This window comes from Bacillus rossius, chromosome 1 (genome assembly GCF_032445375.1).
Source record: "Bacillus rossius redtenbacheri isolate Brsri chromosome 1, Brsri_v3, whole genome shotgun sequence".
In the NCBI taxonomy this organism is placed as follows: domain Eukaryota; kingdom Metazoa; phylum Arthropoda; class Insecta; order Phasmatodea; family Bacillidae; genus Bacillus; species Bacillus rossius.
The window spans coordinates 343,317,273-343,338,954 of record NC_086330.1 but is presented as its reverse complement, the minus strand read 5'-3'; the positions used below and the strand labels follow the sequence as shown (position 1 = coordinate 343,338,954).

The following is a 21,682-nucleotide window of genomic DNA, read 5'->3' as shown; positions in this document are numbered from 1 at the left end:
TTTTCATCACATGTGGAATTTTTTACGACACTAGAAGACATTCATTGAAAAATTAAAAATGTTTTCTTAATAAAAACATAGGAATTCTGTATTTGGTGCTAGTTTAGCTAAATGTTTTCCATAGTGAGCCAATGTATGGCTATGAAATTTATGTTGAATTGTTTATTGTATAATGTTTAATGAGAGCAAACTTCAGGCAAGCACTCACTTTTTTTTGTATTTATATTACTGCTGGTTTCAAAAAAGAAATCCCATCCAATTCATCTTAGGTTATCTTTCTTTTTAATTAACTTTGCTTACTATAAACTAAAATACATGTGCATTTGCATAGCATACTTAACTAAGAATAAGAAATATTGGGTAGTTCAGTAACTTTTTAAATACGTTTCAACCAAAATTGGAATTTGTGAATCTGAAACAGTTGAATTGGCATATCGCCATAATTATGTTAATCGGTACAGCTCTAGTAATTATGTCATGAGCTTTTCAAGCCAGTTTATTCGTTAATAAGATATAAATTTATATTCCTGTGCCATGGACTTTGAACTTTTTAACCATACAGTGACCAGTTATTGAACCTGTTTCAAGTTGTAACATTAGGCAATAAGAATAGTTTTAGTTATTTTCTTTATATCAATGTGTTAAAAGACTTGCGATGTAATATTTGCTCAATTGTCATTTTTTTTTGGTTAGTTAACTGGTTGATATCTGATCCAAACTTGTTGATTATACCGGTAATTGCACGCTTTTAGTGATAGTTGTTTTAGCTTATTCGCCTTTCAATTTTGCATGCAATTTTTGTACGTTTACAGAGTAGAACCCTGTTGTAACATTTTTCAAGGGAGCATAAGGAAGAAACATTATAACCATGAAAACGTTATAGGAAGGAAATATAAATTTAGCACTTTTCATTGTTTGAACTTTTTATCAATAGACTCATCAAGCTAATAAACAAATTTAACATTAAAATCATTGATGGATACACTTTATGCTTGAATTTGCTCAACCAAGCCAACAATTTACAACTTCGTCATGCTTCAAGCTTTAATTTATTTGTCTTTACAGACACACTGCCACATTTCTGTAAAATTGTCTCACAATTCAATGTCATTTTAGAGTGCGAATGCCTATTTCTAATTCCTTTTCCACATGAAAATGTGTAATTTTGGGATTCCTACCTACAAATAAAATAAATTAAACTCTTTATCAGCAAAAGAAAACACTTTTTGTTTTGCCATCACAGAATAGTTGGCAACTAAAATATTTAAGACTACGTACATATGGAAACACACTAGAATAGCAAGGAACGGAAGGATTTGTAACTTTTGGTTTCCAAGACAAGGGTGCCAACAGACACAATAACTACAAAAGTTATGTACTTTCGATATATTGAATACATAACATAAGCCAACACTAACGTGTAGTTCTAATGTTTTGGCACACTTACTTTTTTGTTTTGTTTTTGCATACAATCCTATTTGAACAATCTACATCTATGGTATAACATACATAAAAAGTAAAGTAAACTTTTTTTCATATTTAACTTCACAGAAGGGATAAAAGTTGGAGTAATTAGGATTTAAATTTTTTTTTTTTTTTTTTTTTCATTTATTGACTACTAGAAAACAAATTTTATAAGCAGGAAATGCACTATTCGTGAAACATTCTATGTAGGGAATAAATACTTTGTCTTATGGAGAAAATGTCAGGACTTAAAAAACTATGACGTTATAAGCAGGAACATTATAACAGGGTTCTACTAAAGTTACTAAGTAATGATATCAGCTGTTTATCAAATATGAAGCCAAACCAAGGCCGTAATAGTTTGTTAACTAGTTTTGTGATATTTTTTTTTTTGTTTTGAACAAAGATATAATTATTTTGATGTACTGTAACTCAGCGTAAGAAATTAAATCACACTGTTTTTGGACAGTTAGGTTCATTTAAATGACTTTCCTTCTTCTTATGTTAAACGTCTATTTGGATTTTTCTTTTAGCGCGATACCAGGTCAACCTACGTTTTCGTGAGTCGTTTTTATGAATAAAAACTCTGCCACAATTCTGGTTTATACTATAGTTTCTTCCTCATCCTCCTCGTTTCCTTTCTATTCTGCATGAATCAGGCTACCGGAATGTGCAACCATAACGTAAGTACTGCAGGGTGTTTGGTGCTCCAAGCAACAGCAACATTAAGTACCATCACATAAGACGACCTGTCATTTGAGATAAGTAGCAGCTTTAAATTCCTTTAATTGCATAGGATTTTTATATCATACATGAGAAAATGTAGTAACACAGTCACCACTCAATAATCAGTAATTTTTTGGTTCAGCACTTTCTGTAATCTGACAACAATCGATTTTAACTAGATTTTAACTAGATTCATGGATGCAAAATGATATCAAAAACTATTTCAAACAGTAATGGTATTTTAAATTTTTCTTGATATAGAGCACCTTATTAAAACTTGTTTTAAATATAATTGCAGTGTATTACTTTTTATTTGGTATTCCCATTAAAACTACAATGACATTCGAAAATCTGGAAAAATTGCTAATCAAAAACTCATGGTCCCAAACTTGCCAGATATACGAATCATTACAGTACTCAAACAATAATTATTATTTTTCTTCAAAACTATCAGTTTAAATAATCACAATTAAAAACACTGACACTTATATTAAAACATATTAAACCTAAAATCTTTTTTTTTGTGCCTTGCACAATATACCCATCTCTAAACGAGAATAGGTATGTAAAGATGAATCTATCGACCAACTTCTTACCTTCCACTGCAACCAAGTGGATCAATTTCTCCTTGTGATCCTCAAAATTATCTGGCTGGCCGCGCCAAGCACAGTACACACACTCGTACTGTACATCCCCTGCAACCAGCACGATAACATATTAACTCACGTACAAGTAAAAAATATTATATCAATCCCATCCAAAATATTTAGTGTGAATTCATCCACTATGAAAGTATTGTAGGGTTTATTTATCTACCTTCCCTTTCAATTGAGAACCATAGAAGATTTTGTTTTCACAAAAAAATTAGCCAATAATACCAGTTATGCTTTTAACATTAAAATTCACAAATACCTAATAAATATTTAAACTTAATTTCTATTTATGTAACCTACTTGTTTTATATTGCATTACTGCAAAATTTACAACATTGAAGTAGGAACTAAATATTGAAATTATGATTACAATAAAACCCTCCTAATAACAGTTCCAGCATTATAATTTAAAAAAGAAAAGTTAGCACTTCACCTAATAATATGTAAATTTTACCCTTTTAATTAATTATACCTCTTAATTGGTACAAATCTCTAAAGGGAAAATTCTTAATAGGTATTTACTGCATTAAGCTTTGACACACAGAATGTGCACAATTCTACTGCGTATATAGTTTATTTGATAGCTAAAATTAAGTTTGGTCATAAAACGATGAGAAAAATAATGGAAGCAATTTTTCTTTTGATTACAAACTGAAAATATTTGTCAATTCTTATTGCTGGTATATAAAAAGCTTACTCCGCCTGTGTGTACAATAGCCTTCCGATTATACGGGTGAGGTTATCTGGTTTGTGGGTTAACCGTGCCATATTTCCATAAACCATGAACACAAAAATAATTTTTGACTTTGGCAATGGTACTTGTGTAGCATCAAATACAATGCAATGAAATAGTAATGCAACAAATTAATAATGTGATGAATTATCAAACAATATTTTGCTCTTTCCTAAATAGCTATTTTCTTTCCTCATTGCAAATTTATTTCAAAAGAGAATGTTGGCTAACTTAATATTTTTTTGGTGTTGGTTGCTGGGAATTATTACCAGAAATGTTGTTCAGATTATCAATTTGCCAATACAAACAACCAAAACACTATGTTAAGGGCCCCGCCTACCCGGACACACACGTGGTGTGCAGAGCTTCAGGAAAAACAACGCGATTTGAAAACTGTTTAAGATATCTCAGTGGAATCTGTTTAAGAATAGCATTTAAGAGTTTGCTGAGGGCCGATAAGTAATTTGGTTTCCTTATTAAGTTTTTAAATTGTATTTTTAGAAGAGTTAATATAACCAAATAGCATGTTTTCAGGGTGATTTTTAAGCATAAAAACAACCAGTACAGATTCTTGAAAGCACTTAAGGGACTTGCTTTACTCCTTTATCTTCATTTCTCCATCATATAAAGTTACGGTCACCACTACAATTTCATAGTTGTCCTACGCACAATGAGAAGACCGTGCACCATTTCAGAGCCAGGCGCTTATAGGCGATACCACAGCGAGAAGTACCGGTGAGTGTCACACTTATCATCCCGCCTCCCTAACACACACACACACACACCCCGCTGACGAGGCGGGCCCCTTAAAGGGCTTTAACTTTTGTTTAAAAACTTAAAAACTTAAAAACTGTTACCAGTTACCTGGGAACTTTTTCCCTAGGTTGGTAATCAGAATTTAAAAATGTTTTAGTAGCTGTTTTTAATTACTATTTAATAATTTTAGTTTTTACTTCTGTTAATTTTATAGTCTGCTTGAAGAATTATGTTTTTGCAATTTTTAAATAATTTTCTGTTATTTTTCTTGTAATTTATGCTTGCCCGAGGGACGCTTGCTAAATATTCCCGCTTTAGTTTTTTTTCAGAATGAGCCGAGTGTGCCCGAAGATGTACAAGGAACAAATGAGCAGTGGTAGTGTGTGCTGGGATAGAATTGCCGGCTACGAGGGCGAAGGTCCGAGCTGCCTGCGGTGGACGATAGCGAAGAACTCGCACCACGAGTTAAGAGGGATGCCTCTGGACGCCTGTGTCGTGGAATAAAGTACGGCTGACAACTCATAAATAGATTTAAGTCGGGAACGGAAAATATGCAAATTCGGAAGGATGGATTTTAGTGTGACGAAGCATGCTGTTGCTTTGAATGGGACAGCTACAAGATTTAACGTTTGTAGATTGGTTCTCAAATTTTGCTACAGATGTTTATATTACTAGCAAACAATTAGGAATAAGTTGTCTTTCAAACGGAAAAAGTTTGAGCGATTATAGTAAATTATATTTTCTGCCTTTACAAACTGAGACAAAGTGGAAACATTTAAATGACCAGGCAGGGTGATTCCGGGTTTATAAAAATACTGTGTGCTCAAACGGTAAATTTCTAAGTCTAAGAATTAACGTAACTATTACGAATTATGCATAATTAAGTCTAGGAAGGTGCATGGAAAAGATAGTTGGGCAAGCGTGCTTATAATTGAACTTGAAATACATGATGAACAGAAAAGGCCTTATGAACTCTGATGTAGGAGCGCTCCATTAAAATTATAGTATTTTAGATTGTGTGTTAGATTACTATTATTTTTTTTTATTATTTAGTCTGCCAATGAAATAGGAAGTTTTTACACCTCATATTTTTATTAATATGTGATTTGCTTAACTTTATTGTGCTATTATGAGGCATGCATTTTAGTCGCAATATTTTTATCAATATTTGTAGGTATAAAATATATATATATTTTTTAATGATTGTTTTGAAGCATACAGACTTTAGAAATAGTTTAACATGTGCATGATAAGGCATGTTAAAGTATCTCGTAACAGTCATGGCCAGTTTCATGATTATAATTGTATTTAATAAACTGCAGAAAGTTAGCTTAAGGTTTAACTGGTTTGTTTTCTTTTTATTATCATTACACATTAGATGCTTTTCTATAATATTCGACGATGATAATGTGTTGGATAAATTTCTGAAATCTCATATTGCGTGCTAAAAAAGGGAGGGGGGGGGGGGGGAACTCAGGCTTCAGGGAAGTGAGTGTAGACAGCGTGTTTAGGGCAACTGTGTGATTGACTCTCTTGGTAGTGTGCATGTTGGGAATTTTTGTCGGCCTTGATTGTGGAAGTAGGTCAAGGTCGTGACAAAACTGCACAGCCGCAAAGAATGAATGATGAAAATCATAACTTCAGTTTCAATTGCAAAAAAATACACATGCACATCTTATAATGTATTTAGACATACGTATATTAGTACTGTAAATTAATTTAACTGGATCTTGATTAAAATGGAAGTCAGCAAGCACACTTACCAGAGTGGAGAACAAATTTTTTTGATTGAAATACTCTTATGGAAAAAAGTATTTGACTATCACTGTTTTGATTAGCATTCTGTTTTAGTGGAACCAATTAAGGCGTTATTTTGAGAGGCATTGGTCTAGATAGATGGGATGAAAAAATTTTTTATCACCTTTTTTTACTTTGTGTTAACGGTGTTTTTAGGTCATGCATGGACCCATTGCCTGTCTTTACCCCCGATAACTGGGAGTCTACTATATTTTAACAACAAATATCGTGGGCTTAGTGAAAAAAGTTGGTAAGTCCACTTTTTTGTGAAAATGAGTTAACTTCACAGATGAAGTTGTAAGGGCAATATCTTCGCCAAGAAAATGTTTGGAAGTCCAAATAATGAATGATTGTGGACGTTTTCTTCTAGCTTTATTTCGGCAAGTCCATCATAACGCTATTCTAGGCAAGCAAAACTTGGTAAGTGAACTAACAGTCTTTTTCCAGAAATTGGACTTACCGACTTTTTCCGCTAAGCCCACGATATGTAAACAAAAAAAAACCTAAGTAGTAATTATCATCAATAGTGTATTGTGTAAAATTAAATTTTGTTGGAAGACTATGCCACCTACCCAATTAATCAAACCTGGAAAATTCAAGGGCAAAAAAAACAGTGGAGATTAGCAGCCTGCTAATAAACTAAGCAAGCAGTCTCTACTAGTAATTGACACGTACCTGATGGCAATTCAACGACTGTGTAGTCCACAGTGTCTCCCTCCATTTCCTCATTGTAGTCACCATACATCTCAAGATATTCAGCTGCAAAAATCCATAAAGCACATGAATGATTTTATTTATCACAAACATATTCAACGTTAAAAAGTATATTAGCAACACAAACACAGCTGTATAAGATGATCCACAGTACAAGTCAGGTTCAATAGTGAAAAAGCTTGGAAAAAATTCAATTAAATGACACTTATTGTGATTTCCCATTTACTCGGTACCAAGCAGACGACAAGGTCGCTAGGCACAATTTTTTTTAAGGCACAGGACTGTGAGAAGCGATCAACAAACTGAGTGAGTGTTTTCTTTTGGACACATTGTGTAAAGAATATGCAGTTTGTGACGTGACAAGAGAACAGTTTTTTGGTCATATGCCATCGCAATGGCGTATGTCCAAAAAAACTGCAATAAAACAAAATTCCCCATTGCATGAATCATTTAAAGTACGTGAGAAGAATAAACTACCGAAATCAATTTCAAACTATTTTATTTACCTTCTACCATAAAAGTTTTCAGTAATTAACAATAATTAAAGGAACTTTATATTCAACTACCCGCAACAATCAACGAGATAATTTGTAAGTGTTCTTCTGTATGTGCAAGGAAGAGTCATCACCTTAGCCATACACGATTGTGACTTGTAACAAACTAGAAACAAACCGGGACATAGTTCCCAATCACTCTGTACCTAGCAGAAGACAAGCATTAGCTCAGCTTTATGAAACAGAAGGAGGAAAAAAAACTTACCTTCCTTCAGCCTCTGCACAACTTTCTTGTGCTTGCTGCCCTTGATGTGGTTTTCCAGATGCCCCTGACTCGAGGTCACCACATTGCAAATTTTACACATGAATCTGCAAAAAAAAATTATTAGTACATACATGCTTTTGTGCAAACAAGGAAACATCTCCAGTGCACAGTCAGTAACAGCCAAACTGAGGCAGAGAAAAAAACCGGCTTTCAAGTAAAGATTTTAAGCAGAAACAAAATTGTAATTTGAAAAAATTATTTTCAATGCCAATGGAGTTTTAATTTTTAATTTAGAAAGAGGTAAACAAACATTTCACTCTGCTCAGTGTGTGCCATGTTGCATGTTGAAAAAGGACTCCTATTGGAAGATAGCGGCACACCCAGCTTCAAATCTGGGGAGGGCGGGTAACTGGGGGGTTTGGGTGCTCTCGTAAACCTCAGAGTTAAAAAAAGGAGCCCAAAATTTTGTAAAATATTAGCCCCTTAAAAGGCCATGTGAACACATTTCTGATGTCGTGAAGTAATTTTCTAAACTAAGATTTTTTTTCTTCTGATTTTAAGAGTATTTAAGTTCAAAAAACAAAAACTGTAACACTAAAAAAAAATTAAAATAATACATTAACAAATTAAACAGACTTCAAATGCCAGGTGTGGACTGGAGTATATATTTTTTTTTCAATAGCTACTGGTTTTTTTAGATCTAGAAGGGTTATGTGAAAGGGGGAAAATAGAAGGGAGGGGGGGGGGAATAATCATCCCCATTGAGAAGTCTGGTAGAATCAAATTTTTTCAGCAAACATTTTGGCATCACCTTAGTGTAGCCACAATATCGATATTCACGTTTTGCCTCCAAGCATGCATTTGAGATTTTTTTATTAACAAGTTTAGTAATTCAATATTGAAAGCATTTATACATGAACGAAGGAAAGTTTGCAATGCCAGTCAGTCTGCAGGCATACAAACTCTACACACATCCAAGAAACTTCTCCACCCAAATTGACTTCTTGTTCTTATGACTGTCCACCAGAGATAAACCTGAGTCACAAGCAGCACCCTTAAATTCACACTTTCTATTATTTCATAGGTGTCTTGAAAATTGTAGAAAAATCAGTTTCACTGTAACGAAAGAAAATAAAAACTGTCTTCAACATTTTCAGGCAGCAGTGTGACACAGATCACATGTTCAGGTATTTACTTCTAGGAGGATAAAATCCTTCAAGCTACACATCTAAGCATGAGCATACATATACCAAAATACACATCCCATAACAGAAAGTTTAATGTACTCAAATGATGATACAATCAGATCAAAATGGAAGACGGCACAGGAATGCAGCTGGTCCCACGTCGGCTGGATGAAGCACCCCCGGTCTGGATACGTGTGCAGAATTCAGTTCGGTAGACCAACAGGCGTTGTCCCATGGGGCAAGTCGGCCCACAGGTGTAACCGGACCTCGGACATCCTGCTAGTCGGCTCCGGGTCGGAGTTGAAGCCGGAGACAATCCGGAAGCTGTTCTACCGGGGACAGGTAGACCCAATAACCACAAAAGATAACCTCACGTCACACTTGATGGTTTATCCCGCACCAAGATACCAAGGGTGAATCCCAATGCGTTTCCCGATCTCCTCAGTGCTGTCACTTGCACATACATACAATGGTCACACGTATAAATGTTGGAAATTCCTCGCCGAATATGATGCACAGGATAGTCATAAGTGCACACCACCCGATTAAAGAATCACTCCAAATACAAACAACTCCTGCTCTGGTGGTAACGGCAGCCTACACGGCAGAAGACAAACTCGTAGTCCATTGGATGCCAGTTGTCGATACACACGTTGGGATGACGCGGGTTGTTGTAGTCGGATGGTGGGCGTAGTTTCCTTGAGGTTGCCTGATGCTCAACGAACCACACTGGCCAGCCTCCGTTGATCAGAGCCTTCAAGTGATGCCCTACCGTTCCCAATGGTCGTAACACACGATTATACATGACATCTCAATGCCACTAAGACTGGCCGATCATATGGTACAAACACTTAACCACACTGTCTAGGCATCTACAAAACATACTTTGTGTTTGGTGACCTTCTCTCACTGATTGACGCTCTGCACATAACTGATAATAATACACTATGAGTGTGATGGTAGTTCTCAACTCAAACCACTGCAACTCTATGATATACAAAAGTAAACATTTATATCAGACATGAGTTATTTATAGGTGCTTAATCTTTCCCCCCAAGTCAATAAATGGCCAAATCAAATGCAGCTAGAGTTAAGAAAATACAGAAAACCTACTTACCTTGATTACTATATGCTACTGAGCCCGAAATGAGGTATTTCGGCAAGTTTTTTTTAATTTTTTTTATAATTTTAAATTATTTTTTGGAAATTTTATTTTCCATATAAATTGGTTAAAAAAGGGTGATTTACACTTTGTTAGGCTGGTGTACTCTACTTAGTTAAACTTTGCTGCAGTGGCACGATGCACCTTTTCTCAGGGGCCAATCTGATCTTTTGCAAGTCCAAAGACGACGTTAGCAGCCCAGATGACATTTCTCCCGCTTGCAGTCACGCCCCGGGTCTGTAATATTAATTCCCTACATGACTAAATTTGCATAGAGCAGCTTCTGGCTTGCAAGCTCTATTTCTTAGAGGTCTGTTGAGCCCAGCGAGTCTCGGCACGACCGAGTATCTCGTGGACCCTCTTTCCCAGCCTCGTTGCGTTTTTTTTGTCCACCCTCACCCCCCCCTCCTTTTTGGTTTTCAGAATTTAGCCCAGGATCATTGCTCTGACGTTAACTCGCCAGGCAGTGGCCTACTTCAAGGATGTTTTGCCACAGAAAAAATATATGTGCAAATATGGACCACACACGACATCTAGTGGCAGAAATAGTAACTTCTGCACTTGTCGCCAGCGAGTGGAGCAAACGCCCGCGACACCTGGTGGCAACATTGCTAACCTCCCTCTACTTTCCCCTTTAGGATGGCAGAGAGCACCACCGGCTGCGCCATAAGCCCCTATGCTTTCAATTTGCGTCCAGTAAAAGTCGATTCTATGTAGCTTTCTGTGCCCGCCGGTAGAGAGCGCGGTAGTCGTCCTTCGGCACATTAACTGATGTTGTTGTTGTTGTTACCGACCACCTCGGTCACCTCCGGAAGTTCTCGGCCCAATGCCGAACCTTCCCCCTTTATTCCCTAGGGCCGAGCGCCCGTTTTAATTAGGAGCTTTGTCCGCCATTGCGCACTTTGACTTCGGCTACTTACAGGACGGCCTGTGTCATCTCGGCGTCTCCTCTGTTGAGAGACTTTTTCGTGGCAACGACCAACTCTTCATTTGAATAGGGAATGTAGTCACCTGTGTTAAGGGATGTGATCCCAGTTTCAAAATTTAGTAGTAGCCAGTCAGTCGTTCTAATTAGGCAAAAAGTAATGTCTTTCTTTAAATTTTATATTTTTTTTTTATCTTTCTAAATTATGGGTTTTTCCGCGACCTCCGCGCTATTTTCGGTCCGCACCTTTTGGATTTCTGTGCGAGACTATTCGTGAGTCCAGGAGCTACACCCTGTTTGGTGAGTACTTCGGTCTCTTTTCCTCCCCAAATTCCCGTTTGTTGGCCTTTTCGCGCCAACTGTGTTTGACTGTCTGGAAGCAGGTTTAATTCATCTGAATTTGACTTGTGTTTCAGACAGGGTCCAACACTTAGGGTCCGAAATTGCACCCAACATGTTGTCCAGGACCTCGAGCATCAAGTCTCTTTAAGAAGAGTTTTATCCCGGCCAGACGTACAACTTTGAAGCCCCGGGTGATATTTAAAAAATATAACTACTCCCTACAACCAACGAACGAACTTATCATAATGAATACCAGCGAGCAGTGGCATAGAGAACTTAACAAATAAGAATATGTGAAATTGTTTAAATGAAACGATAATTACAGTAATGAGTGGACAAATCTAATGTCAGGAAGGATACTTTAAATTTAATTTTCTGTGCTTGATTTGTTGTTAAAAGTATAGTATAGTATAACTTGTTATAATCATATCAAACCAGGAAACCTATAGACCAATATGCAGTGATTTATTTATTTCTTATTTACCTATATCTATTTAAACAATCCATTAGCTCCCAAGTTGCTTGTGTTTAGGGAGTATCAAATTGACTTGATCACCGCCTCGTGCCACCTCTGGTAATACTTGTATTTTTCTTTATAATTTTGCTCAGCTGTTTCCTAGGATTTTTTTTTATAAATTTAAAATTATCTAATTTTGGGGCACGAGGGGCGTTACTCTACCAAAAAATTGTCGTAGGAAAACCTCTTCACAAAACATATGGCCGCAATTCAAACTTTATCAACAATTAGGCATAAACCTTTTTATAAACTCATATTTGACTGTTAACTTTAATATAAAATCATCCCCAAATATATTTTTAGCAAATATATTTTGTCACAGATTCCATGAATGTATGAGCCATGTATGGCAAATTGCTATATGCTAGTCTAGGTCATATACTCCCCACCATGAAAGGAAAAACCCAATCAACAATAAAAAAAACTAATATCACGAGAAAAAAACATAGTTTGGATATAAATAAATTGTTTAGGTTTTGTCATTGTCATAAAAAGATTATATGGAGAAAAGAGTTATATAAAATACAAAAAACAGAACTTTTCTGCTCATAGATCCCATTAGAAGCCAAATGCCTATGTAAAAAAAACTATTTAAAATATTACAACGTGCGACCTAGATAGCAAGCGCTGGCCTTTCATCGCCGCATCGCCCATTGCCAGGGTGACATACGACGGTGAAGCTATCCAAGTCTACCCCCCGCCTACCTCCTTTCCTACCACGCCAGCCAAGTGTGCACGGCCCCAAATACATTTTCAGCCCAGCCTGCACCATCTCCACCTGAGGACCAACCGCCAAGCAGCCGCCATCAATGAACAAAACCTGTAAATAACCAGCATTATGGCCAGTTTCTTGGTTTCTAGATACCCAATAGAACCATGAGAACCAGATCCAATGACAATAAGTTGCCTTCCCACAATGTCTAAATTTTATGTCATCTAAATATATATAACTCAAAGGTGACTGACTGACATAGTGATCTATCAACGCACAGCCCAAACCACTGGACGGATCGGGCTGAAATTTGGCATGCAGGTAGATGTTATGACGTAGGCATCCGCTAAGAACGGATTCTGCGGAAATCCGATTCCAAGGGGAGTTTCAGGGACGTAATATATCAAAATTTCCAGTTTTTGGTAGGAAATCACCATAGCAACAGCTGTTGCTTTGTTGATGCTTCATTCGTATTTATGGCAATGACTATTTCATTGTTAGTGCAGTCCTCATCACCGTTGAAATTTTGCGGGTACTTTAAATATCAAAAATTGCCCTTTTTTTCAAGTAGGTATATATATTTTACAGACTTGAAACTTCACAGTAATGTTCCTTATGTTACGCAGGATGACATTTTCCGAAAATTAGTTCCCATGGGTGGTTAAAACCAGGCAACAGTGGGTACTTTGCATGAGAACAGGATTTTGCATTGTTCATGCCTTCTGTGTCTCCATAGCTAAGGGCATCGCGCGGCAGTGGCGAACCCACAAGGAGGGGCATGTATAATGAGCGGCGCAAGAGTGATCTGCCTGTAGACTGCCGTAGCGAAGTACGGGTACATCAGTTGTACGTTGCGTGCACGAGACAGGAAACCATCGGTGCTATTCATTTTCTCTCCGGTACATTATACACCATTGTAATAAATTTTCACTGAATTTTTTTATTTACCATTACTGTAAATGGGAGATGTGGCTTAATTTTTTTCCATTAGTATAGCCGTGCGATGCCAGGTCGGGCAGCTAGTTTAAAAATAAAAGTGCATACTAGAGAAAAAATGCTTAGGACAAAATATAGTTTGTAAATTTAATTTATGAACAAAAAAGGTACATACTAAATTTTTGTATCCCAAACTATTTTTTAATTTATTGACTAATCTCCACAAGACCTACTCTGACACTGTTTTACACTTCTACACTCCAAACCCCTTTGTGATGAGAATAACTTGGTTCAAAATCTTTATACTCTGCATCTAACTACATCACTCATGCCACTTTTTGTCCGCTGATGTTTACAGTCTCGTGAACTTCAGTAGTAGCGTAACCTATGAAACAAGGTAAAACTTACGAATGTGGGGAGAGAGTGGGGAGGAAGTTGGACAGGGGGATGAAATGCTAATGGAGTGTCTGTCAGGGTTCCTCTCACTGTCTTCCTCCTCTTCCCACCCTGGCTTCCTCCATACATCGCTGCATTCTTAACTTCTTTTCATGCTTACTTTGTGAATGATTGCTTTTATGTTGCTGCGGAAAAACTCTTATTTCACATAACTGCTGCTACATCTTTAGTCAGAAAATCTTTGATAATTTTTATATTCTTGTCACAAATCTCCTGTAATAAAAGGTTTACAAGATGCTTTCACTAAAATTTTAAAAAAAAATTGCTTTTGAACATAAATTTTTATTTAAGTGAATTGTTTTCCACAAATTGACAAATTTCATTTTCGGAAATGGTTAAGATTTAACTTATTAAATCATGTTTCCATTTGATATTGCTCTTATGTATTTAAGCTATTGTTACGCAGTTTCGCACTGCGTAACTGTAAAGACTGCCAGACAGCGCCCCTGCCCTTCTGATGGATACCAACCACAGCACAGGGGCGCGTAACTTTCGATTCCTGCGCGCCGGCCGGCAATGCATCGGGGCCGCTCGGGCCGCTTCGACTCCGCTCGGCTTCGTGGGCTTCGCCCGGAACTACCAACATGACGTACTTCCGCCGCGGGTATCCAGACTGTTCCTCGGTCGAGGCCCGGTGGACTATAAATACGGGCCCAGCCAACGGTTCTGCAGTCAGTCTCTGACTCGCCCGGCTGCGTGAACAAGCGGTGACCACGACCCGCACCAACGACCTCCTCCGTCACGCTGCCCGTGGACGTGCCGACCACTTCAGCAGGAAACTACGGTAAGAGACGCCGTCAGAAACTAAGTCCGTCAGAAACCAAGCCCGTAAGGGACTCTGAAATTATTTGCAACCTAGTAGAAAAAAATACAAGTCCGCGAGGGACAGAATAATTTCAAGCAGAAGTAGTTTGGACTTAGAATATTTTCGCAGAGTGAGGAAACTGAAGTTTTCCCTCGTCTGTAGAATAAAGGGAATTGTCTCGTGAAGGTCACGAGGCATGGAAGTGTTTAACCGGAGCTGATGGTAATACGGCAGTAGGGAAGTGTGGCAAGTGACGGAGGAGAGGTCGAGGTCAATTCGCAATAACGTAAATTATACCAACCAGCAATATGTTGATGATTAGCGTGACTGACACGTCCGTAACCAACGTATCCTTTACGTACCTGGATTCGACTAAACATTACTCTAACTTCCTGAACAGTGCAGGTGAATGTAACGACCAGTACACAGCTACTTCGTGGAGGCATAGAACTACTTACGGGGCGAGTCCACATAGACGTCGCCAACTCCGTGGCAGGTGCTGATCCAGAACCACCCTGCCCAATCAACTGATATAACGGGGACGCTACCAGCGGGATTGTCTGCTGAGTTCTCCAGGAGGCAGCTACCTACCAAGGCGAGTAAATAAAAGAATACTCGCCGCAATATTGGCGGGGCACCACGAAATACGATTACCACTGTCACTAGTCAGGAGAGAAGTGAATAGAACTCGCTGCCTATAACAAATGTGTGTGTAAGAACATAAACAGTTTAGTGTAATAATTTGTAATATGGGTCTATAATAAGTAAGACCGAGACTTACACCAAGAAAACTGTTGATAACTTTAAAGTATTGTTTCCTTTAATCATATCACCGTGAGAGTGTATGTATTCAGAATTTATAAACTGTGTAACCGAGTTACAGGCAATATTTAATCTGTGTAATTTCATTTCAGTTGTCTTTGATTATATTCTTTAGCTTGTCTTATTTTATAATGGTGAATTGATATTGTTTGGTATGTTAAATCAAGGCTAGTAAAGATGATTAACATAATTTTTAATGTGCCGAAAACTTGATTTGTAAGGAGCCTAATAATTTGACGTTCATAAAATGTAATTTGCTGTTTGCTTTGGAAAAGGGCACTAATTAAATTTGCGTAATTTGTAAAAGTGATCCTATGTTGTTAATCTTGTTAATCTTTTCACAGACACCTTGGACACCTCTCATTGTGCTAGTCATCAAAGTAATAACTCAGAAGTTTATCAAGTCTGATCATTCGTGTAATGAAGGGTGTGATGTTGTTACAAGTTTTGTCAATAAAAAAAACTTCTATTTCACGAACTTTTGAACCATCTATGAGATATCAAACCTTGTCCTCCTGCCCTTCCGGACAGGAGGTAACACTATAAAAAATTTATTTCTATCCTTTCACAAATATACTTGGGCGGTGAATTTAGGTTTAAAATTTATTAGAAAAACAAATATAATGGTGAAGCGACCACGAAAACAATTAAGAACCAAGAAAATAAATGATGAATCAGACCCAAGAATGGCACAGTAAAATAGTGGAATCGATGCAGAACTGTAATATTTATAATATCTTGGAAGTAAGTTTGGGTCATTCTAGTTCCGGGTTATTGGTGGAACAAGATTTCATGGAGAGTGTAATAAAACTGAAGTAATATTGAAATTCAAGTTCAGTAGCCTACACTATAGACCCCAAAATAAAAGTAGATAGCTTAGCAGGAGGCATCAGTTGTGAAAAATTGGTTGTAAGTTTTATACCATTGATTCTTTATCAGAACTGTCAATACTACCAATCAAACACAGCAAGGCTCAATTAGATGACAATGATTAAACACATTCTCCTATTGCAGACATACTAACATTTTTGCAGTGCCCACCCACATCACACTAACAACAAACAAACAGCAAATGTGGTATGATTTGCAGCACACTATGTATTACATAAAATTTTAACAACTAAATTAATGTTGTAAAATGCTCATACTTTTTCCAGTAACTTAAAAAAAATATATAGTCTTCTGCATTAATAATAAAAATTTGAATGATAAGTAGTCATTACTACTCACTGTGATTTAAGAGCTGACTGAACACCACTGCTAGTATCCTTCCTTTGACTGAAAAAATATAGAAGAACAAAAGGAATTGATCAGCAAGTTAAAGTTCACATGGATAATCAGTGCTTCACACAAACCACTTTTGCAAGCAAACAGTGGTTTGGAAAAACACCTTAAAATGTTTAAAAGTGCCCAAATGTAAAATTAGAGCAAAAAACCAAATTTATAAAATGTGGCTATCACAATGCTAGCTGTTGAATGTTATATAAAATATAACGCTGAACAGCTAGCATAGTGATGTTACACTGCCAATAAGATTAATTCACTGTAAAATCATTTATGTGAACTACTAATGCTACTGAGTTAACAGAGTGGTACCAAAAGACTTAAAAAGTACTAACTAAAGAAAACAGTTTTAAATACATTAATTGTTGATAATGCTTAGTACGTTCATTTCAATTATATTATAAAAATTGGCACATAAACAAAGTGGGTTTCGCACAATATAAAATAGCTAGCCCACCTGCAACTTGCAGTTTAATACTGAACCTCTGTATACATCTCAATTCTGTATAGATCCTGTAAAATAGCGATGGAAAATTTTCATGATTAATTTTCAGGAAATTTTCATGATTAATACATTTTCTTGACACTTATAAAAAAAATTTTTTTAAAGAAACTGTTCTACAGTATTAAGTACAAAAACCAAATCTGTAATAAAACCAGACCTAAGCCTGAAAGTCCTTCTCAATTTTTCACAATTGAAAAAAAAACTTAAAGACACTTTCTATAGGTTGTGGTCGACATAATTATAACATTCCTGCTTCTGCTGGTTGTCTAGCATACTTTTTGATCATAAATTAAAATATGCTCCTCTTCTGAAATTAGAATCACAGTAACTACAGTTAAAAAAAACTCTCATTAACACTATTCAAGGTAAAAAGAAAGAAAAAAATGTTTCCAAATTCCATACACAAACACTCAAAGAGAAAAATTTATAGTCCATTAGCATTATAGACTCTCAGAAAACATGTGGGAAGAGTATACGATCACTGATGCCACTGAGGAGTTGAGCTGTTGTTAATGTTTGATGATCACAAAAATTCTCATTCCAAGCAAGCCACTGACTTCAATGCATGCTCCCGACCCCAGACGGCGCGTGGGAGGGAGACAGCCTAGCGGGCTCACTGAGTTTCCGCTACTCTGCCTCCCTCCCCATTGCCGTCAACGAAGCCCTCCCTTCTGGCCTTCCCCCTCATCACAGTTGCCAGTTGCGACACAACTGACCACCAACGTAACTCACCAACAAGCTCTCACGACAATCAAGTGCACATGATAACATAGGAGGACAAATTATTCATACAATACAATTTCAATCAATTGGCTAAAACTAATAAATTTAGGATTTTGTTAATATTAAACGGCTTTATATTCAACAATTTTATAAATAAAAAAATGGAAAAGAAAAAACTTCATTTGAATTTTGAGATTATGCATATTCAAAATAAAAATTTCAACCATTTCAATACACTACGTGGCTTATTATAATTTAATTATTTCATAGAGAATCTGAAACTGATTTTACATTTTCTAAGACACTAATAGACATCATTTTTGTCTCTTCTATACAGTATCTGATACTTACTACTTTTATAGATAATGTTTAGAAAATTATATACAAAATAATGGTTAAATACTTTATTTAAAACTAGGTTTAAATTTTAATTTTGATAATATTGTGTTTCTTTGCAATCTTGCTTGCAATGAAACAGTACCGCCAAGATACTGACATCTGTGTATCAGCGAAAGTTCAAGTTTACAGCACTTTAGAAAAGAATCAGTCTTCTGTAAAATAAACCAATTTCTTATATTCATCCTTGAGAACTAGAATATATGGCACATGCAACTTTCTTGACAAGCAAAATTACTCTGACAAGGAACAAGATTACTGAATTATTTAACCACTGTGAATCTTAGGCTGTGTTTATTAAATCACTTTCAGTAGACACAAAATAAAAACAAAAGCTTCAGTGAGTGAATTAAACACTACTGATGAAATACCTTCGCTGACATACTTACTAAAGTTTCAGTGCAGAATTATGTGATCGACCAGAATAATGCTGCTCAGCAACCACAGATGAGGTTAACACTAACTTACACACGGCACAATATGTATCATCGCACCCCTCTGGCAATTTACTGCTTCTCTGAAACAATTCATTAATTGCAATTTATTATTTATTTATTTGATTTGTAGCAAGCCACACCAACAGCACAAGGCTCCAACGGTGAGCACAACATGTAAGACAAGAACAAAACAAATACAGTAACAGAACAAAAACTAGAACAAAACAATTATAAGAACAAACAAATAGTAGGACAAAACAAAGACAAGACAACACAACATACAAATATCCATATGAATGCTTAAATTCTAATAATTACTTAAACCAACAAAAAGTTTCATGAGAGTTAAATTAACATATATAGATCAATTTTTTTAGATTAATTAAAAATTACAATTATATAAAATTGAAATACTACAAGTAATAAGGTAAGTACCATAAAGGTAATTAATCTTTGGATGCAGAAAAAATAATTTTTTTAACAAGTTTTTTCTCTCTGGTAGGTTGTAAGTGATTAACATACATATTGAAATTGTTAAAAAGTTTATATATAATATAATTTGTATTTAAGCATCTGCATAAAAAAGGAGGGTTATGGCTATTAAATGAAGGAATTTTAATGCCAGTAACATCAAATATATGAGGACATACAAGATTACCATAATAACAATTGAAAACAAATATGGCATCTAACATCTTTCTTCTAGTTGATAATGAACCGAGGAAGGAATTTAAATCTATGTTATTGATGGTATTTATTTTTTGTTAATATAGTCAGATACTTTAGATTGAATATTTTTTAAACGTATACTAAGCATCTCTCTTTATCTCTCTAATTCTCTATCTCTCTATGTATATCTCTATAACTCTCTCTATCTTTATATTTATATCTATATCTCTCTATATCTTTCTAGCGGACCCGACAGACATTGTCCTGCCCAAATGTACTTTTTGTGAGATATGGATATGGCGGTAAGTATTTCTACGCTGGACATTTTGTATCTTCTCATTATACATACCCCTCCTCTTGGGCACGCCACTGCCGTTACCAAAAACCTTTCCCATGGTTGCGCAGAAGGCAACAACAATGCAAAAGCCCGTTGCCATGGAGGCTAATTATCAACAATGCTTAGTTTTTTTGCTTTTAAAGCGTGTATTTTTAGTTTTTCTTAACTCAGAATCGAGATAAAATATCCAATTTTGAATCTAAACCATCCTCAAATCCCCGTGAACTCACACACAAAATTTCATCAAAATCGTGTACAAACAGACAGACAGAAAAAGTACTGTTTTATTATAGTAAGATAGATAGATTATTCTTACATGTTCGCATCCATGCAGTATATGAAAAATCAGCATGCATAGCCGCACACCTATAACTATACGTATCTGCTGCCCACGACTTTTTCCGCATGGAATTTTGTATTATCTTGCACCATTTAGAAATTTAAACATTATAACATAACAGTTAATACAGTTGTAGTAATTTTCTTATGTTCACAAATGATAATTTTTCTCACCTCATTTTCAGTCTTTGCAATAAAAATATGTTACTACCTAAATTTTGAGTAAATATGTTTCTACTTTCAAATGTAATGACGGGAAGACACTTCATAAAATGTCTTTGTAAACCACATTTACTGTTTTTTCCGTCTCGAGCTAGAATGTAAAGATTGTCTGCATTACTGACCCGCGAGCAAGCTACATACATTTCAGAGAGAGAGAGAGAGTGAGAGAAAGACACCTATTGAATGTCTATCTAACTAATTTTTTTATGAGAGCATATTTTCATTAAATAAATCATGAAATCATTCAACGATAAAAGCTGTTTATTTAATTAAGCGGACGGGTTCGCTCCAAGGAGAAAATTGACGCGGCGAGACCTCGTGGACATATAGAAATGACACACACTCACTATTTGTGTGGCTATGAAACATGATTTTTTTCTGCAATTTAAATTGTAATATACAAAAAGGGTATTGAAAATTGAAACAAATATGGCGACACTATAAACTGTCAGGATCTTTATTTTTTTCTTACTCTCTACTTAGTTCCTTACAATAGCAAAACTTAATGGCTTCTAATAATGCGTTGCAATTTTTGCTTTTAAAGCGTGTTTTTTTAGTTTTTATTAACTCAGAATCGACATAAAATATCCAATTGTGAATCTAAACCATCCTCACTATTTGTGTGGCTATGAAACATGATTTTTTTTCTGCAATTTAAATTGTAATATACAAAAAGGGTATTGAAAATTGAAACAAATATGGCGACGCTATAAACTATCAGGATCTTTATTTTTTTCTTACTCTCTACTTAGTTCCTTACAATAGCAAAACTTAATGGCTTCTAATAATGCGTTACAATTTTTTCTTTTAAAGCGTGTGTTTTTTTTTTTTCTTCTTAACTCAGAATCGAGATAAAATATCCAATTGTGAATCTAAACCATCCTCGAATCCCCGTGAACTAACACACAAAATTTCATCAAAATCGGTCCAGCCGTCCATGTTTAGATTGACCAAATTATTTGTGCACCAATTAGCAATTTCTGTAATATCACATTGTAGTAGATAAATATGATATGAAGTGATTTTTCTATATACCTTTAAGTCATCAGCAAAAAAAGTGCCAACTAAATTCTTTAATCCAGATATTATATCAATGTAAATATTGAAGAGTAAAGGATAGTGTGCCTCCTTGAGGGACGCCAGAAGGAGTTGGGTGGAGATCTGAATTTGTATTCTGTACTGAAACATAAAAGTTTCTGTTATTTAAATAGCTTGTTAACCATGATAAATATTTATCACTTAGCCCAATTTTGGAACATTTGCTTAGTAGTATTTGATGATTAACAGTGTCGAAAGCTTTAGCT

At 35.8% G+C, this 21,682-nt stretch overlaps 1 protein-coding gene across 8 annotated transcripts in view; it reads right to left on the bottom strand.

The window, feature by feature from the left end:
* The window catches only part of LOC134528149 (uncharacterized), a 67,691-nt gene that overhangs the window by 11,523 nt on the left and 34,486 nt on the right, over positions 1-21,682 (bottom strand). For 6 of the 8 annotated variants that reach the window (XM_063361479.1, XM_063361474.1, XM_063361478.1 and 3 more), the window contains 5 exons: positions 18,764-18,891; positions 16,697-16,744; positions 7,603-7,706; positions 6,805-6,888; positions 2,787-2,885 (listed from right to left, as the gene is read on the bottom strand). In XM_063361479.1, the coding sequence (XP_063217549.1) occupies positions 2,787-2,885; positions 6,805-6,888; positions 7,603-7,706; positions 16,697-16,744; positions 18,764-18,891 (463 nt within the window). Of the gene's footprint in view, positions 1-1,584; positions 2,886-6,804; positions 6,889-7,602; positions 7,707-16,696; positions 16,745-18,763; positions 18,892-21,682 lie in introns of those variants that run through there. The other 2 variants (XM_063361481.1, XM_063361480.1) reach the window with 2 other exon arrangements.